Source organism: Etheostoma cragini, chromosome 11 (genome assembly GCF_013103735.1).
Source record: "Etheostoma cragini isolate CJK2018 chromosome 11, CSU_Ecrag_1.0, whole genome shotgun sequence".
Classification (NCBI taxonomy): Eukaryota; Metazoa; Chordata; class Actinopteri; order Perciformes; family Percidae; genus Etheostoma; species Etheostoma cragini.
In genome coordinates, this window is record NC_048417.1 from 13,902,532 (window position 1) to 13,914,241 (window position 11,710).

The following is an 11,710-nucleotide window of genomic DNA, read 5'->3' on the forward strand; positions in this document are numbered from 1 at the left end:
TTGCACTGTACATTTATTTTTACATCATTTCATTGCCATTCATATAAAGACCCTAACATCAAAGGTTTGCACGTTTTGTTGATTCTTGTTTATAGTAGATAAACAATTAAAATGTATTAATTGCTAGTAAAGATTTCCATAAAATAGAAAATCAGCAATATGTTCTTAAGAAATGTTCCATAAAGTGGAAGTTTGATGTATTTGTAAGTGACTGTCTCCTAAAATAGAAGTTGGGGCAAGGCATCTTTAAAACCAGGCCAATCAAAGTGATATAAAAACAATAAAATAAATAAGGATAAACTAAAATGAGATTTAATTAAATAAAATGACAAATTATACCAGAAATACAGATACAGTGGAGCTACATTTTTTTCCATTCAGCAAATAGTTGGAATGTCTTGGTGACACTGGTACAGATCACTCAATAATAAATATTCAATCTCTTGACTTTATGGTTAGGCAGGTTTTATACTTTCTTAAATTTGGACTGCTGCAACTAAATGCAGCGTTACCATAGCAACAGCATTCAGTGCATTTGTATCCTCCTGGATACACATCCTCGAGCCGCCCTTGTGATTGGTCGAGCTCTCTTTGGATGTCACTCGGGCAACCGAATGATGGGAAATTTAACACATGAACGGAAATGCAACCGCTGAATGTGACTGGCTCCCTCCGAGCGGCTCTCATTCAGGCACACGTGAGGTTTACAGCGAGCGGAGGTTGGCCGTTGGACCGCTTGCACATCCATCTGAATAAGGAGGGTCCGTCAGTGTGTTTTTTTTTTTGTTTTTTTCCTGCCTCGGTACGGGAGCCGAGCGGGGACCAGCTAGTTACGCAGCGGCCGTGGGTCTCCACCCGAGAGTATGGCGGGTGGGATTGCACAGGAAAGCGAGGGTGAAGCGGAGACATGCCGGAGATGGTGAAAAAGAAACAAAGAGATGCAAGTTCTTTAATAACGTGTGGAAATTAGTTTAAGTTGGGGCTGTTTTCCTGATGCGGCATCCGACCCGAAAAACTGCGTCTGCAGTTCATTGTAGGGGCTAATATAGCCAGCGTTTGACCAGTGTCCTCCATGGAGCAAGTTTGTTTTTTTCTGATGCAGAGTGAGGGGTGAGCTAAGCAGATGAAAACCCGCAGGCTCCACATCATCGGGCGATATTTCCTTCTTCCCAGGGCACATTTTTGGACAATTGCAGTCATCGGATGCCCGTGTATCTGTCAGTGTCTGGCCTGCATGGGGGAATTTCTACAATGAAATCCATCTTGGGGCACCGAGTCTTTGTGCTCTGCCATAGCTGAGCAGCAGCGAGCAAGACTGTGTTATTGACAACCCGTTCAAAATGGGACACGAATGGTGAATGTAATTCGTACGGGAACATTTTGGAGTTCATTTCAATGACGCGCGGAGATTTGATAACGTTGCCGTACGACTTGATTTAATCCACGATGCGCGAGTATAAAGTGGTGGTCCTGGGCAGCGGTGGAGTCGGGAAATCCGCCCTCACTGTGCAGTTTGTTACCGGGACGTTCATTGAGAAGTACGACCCCACTATTGAGGATTTTTACCGCAAGGAGATCGAGGTGGACTCCTCACCCTCGGTTCTGGAGATCCTTGACACCGCTGGTACGGAGCAGTTCGCGTCCATGCGGGACCTTTACATCAAAAACGGTCAAGGATTCATTCTGGTCTATAGCCTTGTCAACCAGCAAAGCTTCCAGGACATCAAGCCGATGAGGGATCAGATCATAAGAGTGAAAAGGTGGGTGAAATGACGCGCAGGAAACCAAGAATGTCCAGATTGTTAATACTGTATATTAGGAGAATATAGGACATTACACATAGGGCCGGCCAATCAGGCCCCGTAGTTTCAGGGTGGGCCTAGGCCTGGTCTGAGAACTGTGCTTGAATGGAGATGCTGTGCATCTTCAGGGCAGACAGCAGAGCAATACAACATGCCTGTTCTATTTTGGTGCTTGTAGGTAGGCAAATGCCCTGGCACTGCAGACCCAGCAGCTCTAAAAGTAATCGTTTGTGATATCTAAGAATAGCCTCATCTCCTTAGTGTTTATGCAGACTTTGCAATGTCTCCATACATTTGCATCCTAGGAATAACAGTAACTAGCAGGGAAACAGTGCTGATCCACTGAATCCATCAGCACTGTGAAGACCAGCCGGTCCTCCAGTGGTAACACGCTAGACACTGTCTGTGATCTGCCAAGCTGCTGCCCACTGTGCCGGATCATGCTGCAACCACTGTGAAACACCCATCCGGGGATACCCAGGATTCAGTGCAACAGAGGCTCTGCAGAGAGCTTCAAGAAAGCACCGCTCCAAAATTCTGTATGGGTTTGGGGTAAACACACCACCGTGCAGAGGAGAAGAAGCCATGTTTTTAATTAACAAGCTGCACGAGCTCTTTACAAAGAGCGACACAATTGAAAGCATGAAATCGCCTGATGTCTGAGCGCTGTTACACAGATGATCCAGATGTATGAGGTCACCGGAGTAAGCTGATTGATACACAACAGAAGAGGTTAGCTGAAGCTGTGGTTGGGCTATCATGTCGTTGGTGTTTCTTAACTCAACTCATTGTGAAGACCCACAGTGCTGTACATTCACCTGGTGACATGACATGACATGATGTTAAATATTCCAGAGAGAGCCTGAATACACTATGTCATAGAGGGTGCTGGTAAAATCCTTGGTGACAGTACTCACTGGGCTGTGACTGTGTGCGGTTCATCAGTTATTGCAGGTGTCAGTGGATGTGTTACAGTCAATGTAGCGAGTCCAATGGGCCCCAGAGAAAGGAATCTGTTCTAATGAAGATGCATATTTAACCCTCCCGTTGTCCTCGGGTCAAATTTGACCCCTTTTAAAATGTCTGTATCAGAAATATGCTTTTTAACCAATCAAAGGAGGGATTCCATGCAACGGTCTTTGCAAATACAGTCACTTTCATTGAATTTTGGGTGCAAATTGAAATGGTTTCAAAAAGAGCATTCTGACCAAACGCATCCACTTAACATACATTCCTCTGATCTTAACTGTTAGTAAAAATAATTCATAATTTCTGCTTTATTAGCTCAAATATTAGGTATAATTCTATACCAATGAGGGCTATTGACAATGGGTTCCAAAAAGTAGTGTAAAACTAGTGGTAGCAAGTTGGTGTTAGTGAAATAAAAAAATAAATAATAATAATGCATTGAAAATGTAAAAAAGTGATACAGCTAATTACTTATGATAATGCACGGATCCCACCCATGGACAGTGCAGTCATAAGTTTCCTTTAGTCTTTGTCACATTATTGGATTTAGACTTTTTTTTTTTTAAATGCACCTTATAAACAATCCCATACATCTGTGCTCTGGATGAAAAAATGAGGTCAACATGTTTTTCCCATATGAGTTGAGAATGTGGAGAGGTGTGTGTGTGTGTGTGTGTGTGTGTGTGTTCACACAGCAGATGTAGCCTGGCCGTTATGTGATTTCATACTTAACATCGAGTCTAGTGCTGCTCTCTAATGTCAAGTATTTATTTTCTGTAGCGAAAACATCACACACATTCACACTTCACATGCTACGCCTAGTTCACTCCGAGTTCAATTTAGAGTCTCCTGCTTCATGTGGGCTTAGACGGTTAAAACTTTAGATTGCGTTTGGAGCAGTGGAGTTAAAAATGTCAGGTCATGGGTAGTTTAATTGGCTACTTCAATTTAATATCATTTATGCAGTTCTCCAGAGTTTGTTCTGAATGAAAGTGTGCATATTTTCTTCGGTTATTCACAAAATGTTTCTTCATTTGTTAAAAAGAAGAGCTGAATCAAAGGATTTCTCAGATTTGTGACCTCAGCATCTTCCTTCAAGCATTGCAACAACTACAAAATCCATTTCAGAGAAAGATGATGTTTAAGATCACAAAAGGTTTGCACAACTCAGCTGGGTGTTCTAGACAAGGTCTGAACAAACTAAAGCTGTTTGCTTGCAGCCTTTTCTGTTGACAGCAGTTATAAAAGGTGAATTGTGCTCTTGAGGTTGTAAATATATCTAGTAAACATAACACATATCGGCAACAAAGCAAACAAAGATGTTGCATTTCATTTCAAGTGATTGAAAATTTGGCACATATGTATGGCAGCATAGCTCAAATAACCATCAAAGATATATAATAAAAAACAATGTATTCATTTTTAAGCACATTTGACAACCCATAATCACATCAACGGTGTCAGTGTCATTGTTTCTTTTGTTGCTGAAGCTAAGAATGCTAACAAATAAATCACAAATTATTGTGTGATTATATGTGCAATTGAACTCTTAACCTATTGTGAAACATTGTTAGACATTTGCAGAGCTTCTAGACAATCCAGACAGTAGCTTATAATGCAACGCGGTGTCACAACATTTTATGATTTAGGTTACAGGTGACTTGCTTGCTTTCCTTCCTGACTGAAAAAACCTGCTCAGAAGTCTCTTAAAGCCCAAAGGGGAAATGCAACAAATTCAGGCATGTTCCGTGAGACTGGTTTGAAGGGCATTGTGGGAAATGTAGCACATCATGCAATAGGAGAGGACTAGACGTGTTGAAACGTCAAAAAGGAGATAAAGGAGAGAAAATAGAGACATCAAAAGGTTCACGGAGAGAAAATCATGGGAGTGGGGTTTCTCCATCTGATTTGTTAACTAAACCATTAGTAGATATACAGAAAAATAATCCACAAATATTTTGAGAATCGATAAATAATTTCAATCATATATAACGCATAAGTAGTTTTGATTAGCTGCTTCATTATTAGACTGATTGATTAATCAATGAAATATTCAGTACATTGAATCCATAATTGGTAATCTAGCAGCCCTATAATTTTCTTTAAACATTGACTGAGAGATTGTTGAATTGTAGCAAGAACTTGGACCACAGCTGTGTCAGTAACAGGTGTCTCTGTCTTATTTTGGTGAACAATTAGATTTAGGAAATATTTTATGCTAAGCTCTGCTTTTAAAATTCTTCCTTCACATACACTGTTGTCACTGGTGACCCATCGCGTTCATTTTGGCGTTCGCTCAGGTCAGAGGTGCTCCTGTGCGTCGCGCTTACTCTGAACCCTGTCAGCATCTATCAGTGCTTAGAGAGGTATAGAGGCCATGGGTGCACATGAATACACTGAGGCCTACTTGCCTTCGCTGGGGACCTCATCACTCCTCACTTCAGCTGCTTTTAACTACTTGGCTTTCAAAAGTGTCTATTGAAGGCAATACACAGTGGGTTTTTTGTGTAAAATATCCAACAAGTTGTTACTGCTCTGTTTTGAGACTCACCACTTCAGAGAGGGCGGCACTAGTTAGAGCAAATGATCGTTATAGGGAGAGAACCCCACATTAACTCACCCCACCAAAGAGCTGGTAACGTTTTTAGCCAATCTAGTAGCATAGCTTTAGGGTTGGTTGGTCCACCACTTTGGTCCAGACAGAAATATCTCAGCAACTGGCTGTAACCAATGTTGCTCACCTGATACGATTTATTTTGGGAATAAAATACACTGATACTTTGTCAGTGAAGAGGGTTAAGCCAAAGCCCAACTCAAATTAATCTCAAATCTGGGTGAAATGAACGGCTGGGAAGCATGCCCGGTAAACACAAAATAAGGTTCTTTTGCTCGGAGTGGCCACAGTAGCGCACCTCACAGGCAGTTGGTGCTAAGCAGGAGATGAACATGCTGACAGATTATCTAGCATATACAGAACCATTATGTTTCTCAAGAGAGAAAGCAGTTGCAAGGCGAGTAAAGCAACAGTAGAGATAACGTAGCAACCCTGTCTTTTTTCAATGTATTAGGTTGGCATTATAAAGGGATCCACCAGCCGTTTAATATTGTTCTGTCATTAAGAGACATTTAAAAAAAGAATGGTCAACGTTTAAATAGTAAATACCCTGACTTTTTGCCCCTAGAATGGGTAATACCCCCAAAACCCTATGTCCTACACTGCTGTTTTAACATGCTGAATGGTTGAATGCCCCATCAACTAACCAGTGTCTTCACTGCATACATCTCACTGATTCTACCAACGGAATATTTATCTCATTTATCTCAAGTACAGTCCTTTACCACAAAGCTTCTCACAAAGGGTAAGGATGATGTCAAACCGTGCACTGCACTTTAACCGTGATAGCTCATTAGTGACAAAATGCCACTGAACTATTCTTTCAGAAGCCTATTAAAAAAGGAATTGTTGTGTGCTTGTACTATAAGCAATTATGAAAACAGCCAGCAAAACTGGTCTATAGCATTATTTTGTTAAAGGTCCCATGACATGAAATTACACTTTATGAGTTTTTTTTAACATTAATATGCATTCCCCCCAGCCTGCCTATCGTCCCCCAGTTGATAGAAATGGCAATAGGTGTAAACTGAGCCCTGGGTATTCTGCTCTGCCTTTGAGAAAACAAAAGCTCAGACAGGCCAATCTGGAGTATTGCCCCTTATGACCTCATAAGGGGCAATGTTACCTCCCATTTGTCTGCTTTGCCTGCCAGAGATTTTGGCCCACCCATTAGAGAGAGCCATCATGGCTTTCAATCGAGCAAAGTGGCAGTTGGTCAAAGCCCCCCCCCCCCCACACACACACACACACACACCCTCTCCTTCAAAGCTACAGACTCAAAAATGGTAGGTGCTCATTGTGGGACAGGCTCTATTGGTGGTAATTCTACACCAAGGCTGAATTATGTGTCTTAATCCACCTATGCAAGGTTTGGAAATGCACCTCTACTTGCTGAAGTAAGTTGTCCATCAGCAAGTATTAACAACAAACTAAACAACAACAACAAACTACAAACTATTACTGTGTGAGATCCTCCTGACATTATGCTGAAAGTGTCGACACTGGAATAATATCCCCAGTGTAATGTATAATCTTCAGACTTATAAATGAGTCACTAAACTATTCAAAGTGTATTCCTCTCTTTTCTTACCATTTTTTTATGGAAATACAATACAAAAAAATGACATTTCTGAAGCGGGCTCACTTTGCTTTCGGGATTGTGTGTCTTGTACCTTGTACAGTGAGAGGAGGAATGTGTCTCAGACAGTATAATTACCGCAGGGAGATAGCACTGTTTTTATTAATGCTGTGGTACATCAGATCCAAGGATGAGTAGCCTGTACAGTCTGTCAAGTACACCAGTCGTTTATCTTTCCCAATTTGACATGTCTTTGCCAGTTTGTCCATCATCAGTGAATTGCATTATCTTTTTGAAGGAAACTGGAAGCAGACAATTTGTTTTCTCAACCTTGGGAGAATTCCAAAGAGACTTTAAGAATGAATTATTTTTAATCTTTTAAAAGAGCAGAAAATTCAATGCAAAATGAATTTGCTTGTTATGGTATGTTTTCCAAAGATTCTCCAGATGTATCCAGTATTCCTGAAGAAATCTCTCTTTGGTCTAATGCTGGTCCTTAGAGAAATGAGCATACTGCTGCTATCTGACTCAGCTGCTGTCTACTGACTAAACTGATCCTCCACAAAAGGGACACTCGGAGGAGGCAACCTGTTTCCTCTCTCATTGTGGCGGTGTTGGCCAGAGTCAAACGCCGAGACTCTTGGGCCCCTGGGTTTCACCGTCCCTCAGCGAGCCCTATATGAGTTGATGCATCGTGCATTATAGATAAGGTGTGTCTGGGGTAGCTTGAATGGGTGTCTGCAGTCAGACAGCTCCAGTGCAGGGCGCCGTCAAGCTCACAAGCTGAAGGCTAAAGCATGACATGTTGTTTGTGCTGTTTGTGTCACAGCACAAACAACAAGCAACTATTCATTTCTCTTTTGAGGCTTGTGTCAAAACCATGCAAACAACTCTGTGTGTGTTTTGTGTTACGGACTAGCCTTGTTTCCTTTGCAGACACCCTTCATGTTAAGGCCTTAGGAGCCACGGTATCCATGGCAGCCGCTGCCTCACACCTCCTGGGACTGCGGATATCCTCTGTTATTATGACTATATATAGACTTTGTCTGCACTTGTGTTACGATGGGGCCTAAATAAGCAACATAGATTGCATAGGGCTGACCAAGTAAAATCCTCCTTTATGGGAAAAAACAGCACACTGAACCCTCTTGGATATGACCTAGTTGGACGGACTCGACTTGGATTCCCCCTGCTGTTTGGGACATCCATGATAGTGTTTCTTTCATTTGACTTCTGACATGCAATCAGCTCTGACTCACAGACTCACAGCTTTATGTAAGTTGATTGAGAAATCTATATCCACTGAACTGGGTCGTACACAAAACAAAAGAAAAACTTTTTCATAGTGATGGTAATAATTACTGTTACATTTAAGGAGCTTGAATCCATACACAGAGCTCCGGTACTAAACACACCAAACATATTTTTAGGGAGCAAGTAACATTTGGGTAAGGAATGTGAGAGCTGCTATGAAACAGCATGTAATGGTAGATAATATATAAGAAGGTTGGCTTTCCATCGGCCTCCATGAGAGATTTTACAGCAGGAGATTTGAAACAAACCCACAGCCTGGGGCAGAGCAGAGACACCCAAATGGCACCATTACACCAACTATACTGAGCCCCCCCAACCCCCTTGGCTCCACCTAAATGAGTGCAGCTATAAAAGTGAAGGTTTTGTGTTTCATACTGCTCGCCCACAACTATGTTTAGGATTTTTCTGTGAAGTTGGGAATTTAAAGTTCAAGACAATAGCTGCCTACTGTACCACCATTTCAATATGGGCCAAAATAATTCTAAGGAAATAATGGCCTTGGCTGTTTTTTATTGACACCAGGAATACAGTGAATGAGACCTATGCACTGCACGTTAAATTTGAGAAACATAATCTTTAGTTTCTCATTCAAGTTACCTCCGAGCTCAGAGAACACTATCGCACTCTTGGTTACACATCGACCGATCTCTAAGATCGTCTCTTAAATCCCGGTAGATCCTCTTGGCGGCTGAGCCAATCCTGGAACCAAAACAGGATAGTTGAGATTAAAGTTCACTCTGGTTGAAGTATTAATGAGTAGATCAAAGTCGGCTCTGTGTTCTCTGAAAGTTTAAGCTTATTTAATGCTGAAACCTGCCCCTGGCCTCTGAGAGTTTCTCAGGCTGCTCGGCTTGGGACGTTATCACAGTCGCTTCTTCTACAGTCTCTCCATCTCTCCAGCATTAGTCAATTCCTTGTACACCTGTTACCATAGCAATCAAGGATGTTTTTTTCTCCTATGAATAATTTAGAAGCATGTATATTTCATAGCGCAAGGACAGCATTTGAAACCCTTAATGATGGTTGATGGGTGTTTGGATGCATGACTCCGTTAGATTTTACGATGTAGTTCAGTGTCCTCGATAGAGACCTTTTAAACTTGGTTCAAAAGACGGGTCCAACAGCTGGAAAGCGCTCCCTCGCCAGCCTCACACAGAGATAAAGATGAAAGAAATAACAATCTGTTGTTTACAAGTGGATGAGGATACGCATGATCTGCTATCTCTCTGATGTTTTTGATCTTTATCTCTTTTAATGGGTACGAGCCGCCTTAGAGGCCCACCAGGTTTCCCAATATCAAAAACCAATGGAGTGATTATATTGGTGAAACTGTGTCAGAGGTGTTCATTCTAATAATTATAGCGCAGTAGCCTATTTAATTTCACTGACCGTCTCTTCTGGCTGTCCACTAAGTAGTCCAGTTCCACAGTGGCATGTTGTGCTCCGGCAACATGACACAGAGTTCAGAGCTCAAAGGATTTTGTCCACTTCATACCCTCAGAGGTCAGAGCTCTACTCCTCATTTCCTGTTCTCTTCTGGGTCAGGCTTTAGACTTTGTGTTTACATGAGACAGGGTGGGTGCCATGGAGGTTCAGTGGTTAGCTTCTCAAAGCAAGAAGGGGCTGCCCAAGCTCTTTATGTAAAGCGTCCTCCCACAGTCAAAGACCATGTGCACACCAAAGTAGAAACCCTTTAAACTTATAATTTTCTTTCCGTTTTGATGTTGCTTGTTTTGCACCCAACTGAGCTTTTAAAAAATACTTTACCAAGCTGGTGATCTTTAAAATGCCAGGCTTTTTTTGTCACGTGGAAAGAGGCAACAGGGAGACTGATGACTGTTGCACTTTCCCTTGAACATGGTGAAACAGATTGAGAAAATGAATAGGTGAGGCTAGGTTGTTCATTGTTGCCATTGAAAGACTGTTGTAACAGGTCATGTTTCAATAGGTTGTTATACAAAGTGAAATTAATGGATAATGGATAATTAAACCGTGTATTTTCATGTGCTAAGTGTAGAGGCTTTATTCAGGTTATATTTGTGGAGCAATCAAAACCTTTTGAAACATTAAGCATGTGCTAATACCAAGGTCTCAAAGCGTAATTTCCTTTCTTTGTAAACTGTAAATTCCCTATCAACTTTGGCTGAATGTATCTTAAGTCTGTCTCACAACCCAATGTTGGTCTGTGTCTGTCTCCAGGTACGAGAAGGTTCCTGTGATCCTGGTGGGGAACAAAGTGGACCTGGAAAGCGAGAGGGAGGTATCGTCCAGCGAAGGTCAGGCCTTGGCCGAGGAGTGGGGCTGCCCGTTCATGGAGACGTCAGCCAAGAGCAAAACCATGGTAGACGAACTGTTCGCTGAGATCGTTCGGCAGATGGACTACGCCGCCCAGCCGGACAAGGATGACCCCTGCTGCTCCTCTTGCAATATACAATAGCCCCGGGGGCCTCGAGCAACAGGCCAGACAAAAAGTCTACTTAGATGAAGCTACTTTGACCCGCAGCAGAGAGACACACGCTTAGACACACACACGCCAACTAAACAGAAGAAAAATTCATGGTTGAACGCAATGGATTTTACTCCACAGAGCATAAAATCCGCAGTGACATGATTATTAATAACAACATGTTAGTAATGAATACATTTTGAATGAGGAATGCTTGGAATTTGCCACGAGAGAAATTGACAAATGACAAAAAAGGAACAAGCCCTTGCCTTATGTTACTCCCTTCTGTTTGGGTTTGTTTTGATCTTTTTAAGTATGGGGGGGGGAATCATCAGCATACAGTGACAGATCAGGATCTTTACTCTTTAGGTTGTTCTACAATCTGTTGTAAACAAGTCAAATGTTTGTATTACAGGAGACACATTTGTTTTCTTACCACAACTTGGTTGCAAGTAGCTACTGTGCACAAATCCGAAACAGATTTCTGGGAGTTTGTGTTGCTTATTTTGTGCAGAGGTTGGTGGGATGTTTTTCTATTCATCACAGGGCTGAACCAAAGAGGTGCCTCAAAAGCACCTCCATTTTGTTATTTTTTTATTTTCCCAGTCGTTAAAAAAGCAAGGGTGAGAAAAGGGTGGACAAGTCAGTGTCTTTCTCGAAACATTGGCACAGTCATCTCTTTCCTACTTTCTCACTTTTAGATACAATAGAAAACAATAGCAGAGTCTTTCACATATCGTGTGATATTTCGTATTCCTCTCCGGGAGACTCTGAGAGCAGATTGCCGAGTAGTAATGTAACTAATTGCTTCATCCTCATGGGACAAAAAGTTCTTATCTTTTCAGTGTTTGAATATCAACAGATGATGTCTCTTTTTAGGAATGGGTGACATTTAAAGTGAAGATGCCAACATTTGTCCTACTTTACATTTTCTTTTTCTCCTCCGACCAATAGGAAATGAGGTGCTCAAGAGTTTCAACATCCTG

At 41.8% G+C, this 11,710-nt stretch overlaps 1 protein-coding gene across 1 annotated transcript; it reads left to right on the forward strand.

Annotated features, from left to right (window-relative positions):
• The first annotated feature begins 786 nt into the window (after positions 1-786).
• Positions 787-11,102, forward strand: LOC117952853 (ras-related protein Rap-2a). Its single transcript, XM_034885443.1, has 2 exons — positions 787-1,760; positions 10,478-11,102. Exons 1-2 carry the CDS (start codon positions 1,447-1,449, stop codon positions 10,713-10,715), a joined length of 552 nt encoding a protein of 183 aa, XP_034741334.1. The 5' UTR covers positions 787-1,446; the 3' UTR covers positions 10,716-11,102.
• The last annotated feature ends 608 nt before the right edge of the window (positions 11,103-11,710 follow it).